This window comes from Falco naumanni, chromosome 1 (assembly GCF_017639655.2).
Source record: "Falco naumanni isolate bFalNau1 chromosome 1, bFalNau1.pat, whole genome shotgun sequence".
NCBI classification, from domain to species: Eukaryota; Metazoa; Chordata; class Aves; order Falconiformes; family Falconidae; genus Falco; species Falco naumanni.
The window spans coordinates 25,358,842-25,360,883 of NC_054054.1; the positions used below are offsets into that span (position 1 = coordinate 25,358,842).

Here is a 2,042-nt window from a genome sequence, read left to right on the forward strand (position 1 = left end):
AAGTACAGAAGAAAATAATCACAAGAAATAACATTACAACAACCCTATAGATTCCACAAAGCTAAATACAGGGCAATTTTTTACATATTCTATCTTTTCATATTTATTTAACTAATTAAGTGTTTTCTGTTAATGAAAAACATTTTTGTGGTCATCTAGGGAAAGGGGCTTACCCGCTCACCTGTGACTCATTCTACAGCAGCATCTCACAGGTTGGGAGTTTCCATGGGTATGACCCAGCCATGATGCTGGAGCACAACAGGGAGGGCAAGACGGTATATAAACACGCAGCTCCCAGGGCACAGGCACTGGCCACCCTTGGGGGCTATCAGAGCTCATCTCACCACAGAATCTGAACCAGGCAATACGAGGCAGAGACACTCTCGCATCATGATGGGCAAAGCTGTAGCTGCTGTCCTGACTCTTCTCCTGATCTCAGCGGTTGGAACAAAAGGTAAAGAACTCCTTCCTAAAGTTCTCCTAACTAACTGCTAGTGTAAACGCTGACAGGGGAGCATCCTGTCTTACAAGCGCAGCAGGTAGCTCTTCTCATACTGTAAGCAAAGAGAACGTGCTGTGCTTCCCATGGAAATAACGGAACAGTCCAACTTTATTTTTCTTCTTGTGCCACAGGTAAGGCACTGCCACGCTCAGCGATGGAGCTCCGGTGCCAGTGCATAGACACCCATTCGAAGTTCATCCACCCCAAGTTCATTCATAATGTGAACCTCACCCCCAGCGGACCTCACTGCAAGGATGTTGAAGTCATGTAAGTGCTTTTGCAAAACCCTTCCTATTACTTAACAAGAAGGAAACAGATTTTACATTAAGGATGATGTAAGTGTTCCCTGAAAGATGTCACAAGCTAGCAGGCGCAGCTACTCACAGTGCAGAACAGCAACGCTCGTTGCTGTTAGAAATGACATACTACGTGTTACAAATTGTGTGTTGGGTTTGCCGTTCTCTTCTTTGTAAACACCCCATGCAATATTTTGACCTAATCTTGCACTCATTAGACAGCAAATAACTTCCTAAAACTCTGAATTCCACCAGCATATGAGAGGATAATTAAATGCATGGAGCTAGGCTGAGCAAGCGATCAAAGTGTGAATTTTAACAGCTAGGTCAAAAAAACAATTGCACTTCTACTCAAGACTACCACTAACATAGAAGTCATACAATCCAGTCACAATTCCAGAACTTTTCCTATAACAAAATTCCTGAACCAAGACAGAAAGGTTTAGCCCTTCAGTTAAACACTATTACAAATACAAAGCAAGTTGAGGGAGGGGGAAGCAATTTTGAAAAGACTGAGAGTCCTGCAAAGGGTTTAATGCATTCAAACAAACACATATGAGAAGATATGAATCCATTTAAAATAAAAAAAAAAAACACCAAAACCTTTATGTTAGGCCACAGCCTCAATGGATACAACTTAAAGGAGAACGTGTCAGTGTACGCCTGGAATGATCTCATCAGGGAAAAAGGGAATTGCCTTGGAATTCCCTAAGTAGACCTTTTCCCTTCCTTTCTCCTCTGTTGCAGAGCTACCTTGACAGATGGCAGAGAAGTGTGCCTGGACCCCACTGCTCCCTGGGTGAAGCTGATCATCAAGGGAATTCTGGACAAGTGAGTCATTTGTTCTCAATGAGTACAGCTTATCAAAAAAAAACATTCGAAATGAGCTAGCAAACATTTACAGAGTAAAGTGCTCAAAAATTCTGTCTCCTCAGGCAGTTACTACCATCTGTGCTTACTAACTGGGACAAATACTGTAACTGCTTTGAGCTTTGATTATAGCATTAGGTTCAATCCCCTACTGTGCCGCACACCCCATGCGAATGTTAGCTACATCTCTTTCAAGGCATAAGCACATTGAAAACCTGCAGCTCAAGTGCTCAGGAAATCTGGGCATTAACCAACTTGTTTTCTCTTGCTTGCAATGGTAGAAAGCAACAATCAATTTATCAGTTTTTCAAAATTAATGGCATTTAGACAGCGGGGGGCGGGGGGGCGGGCGGGGCGGGATCCACACTAAGATG

At 43.0% G+C, this 2,042-nt stretch overlaps 1 protein-coding gene across 1 annotated transcript; it reads left to right on the forward strand.

The window, feature by feature from the left end:
• The first annotated feature begins 390 nt into the window (after positions 1-390).
• On the forward strand, positions 391-1,633 carry LOC121082682 (interleukin-8-like). Its single transcript, XM_040582348.1, has 3 exons — positions 391-454; positions 634-769; positions 1,546-1,633. The coding sequence occupies exons 1-3, from the start codon at positions 391-393 to the stop codon at positions 1,631-1,633; spliced, it is 288 nt and encodes a 95-aa protein (XP_040438282.1).
• Positions 1,634-2,042: the final 409 nt, after the last annotated feature.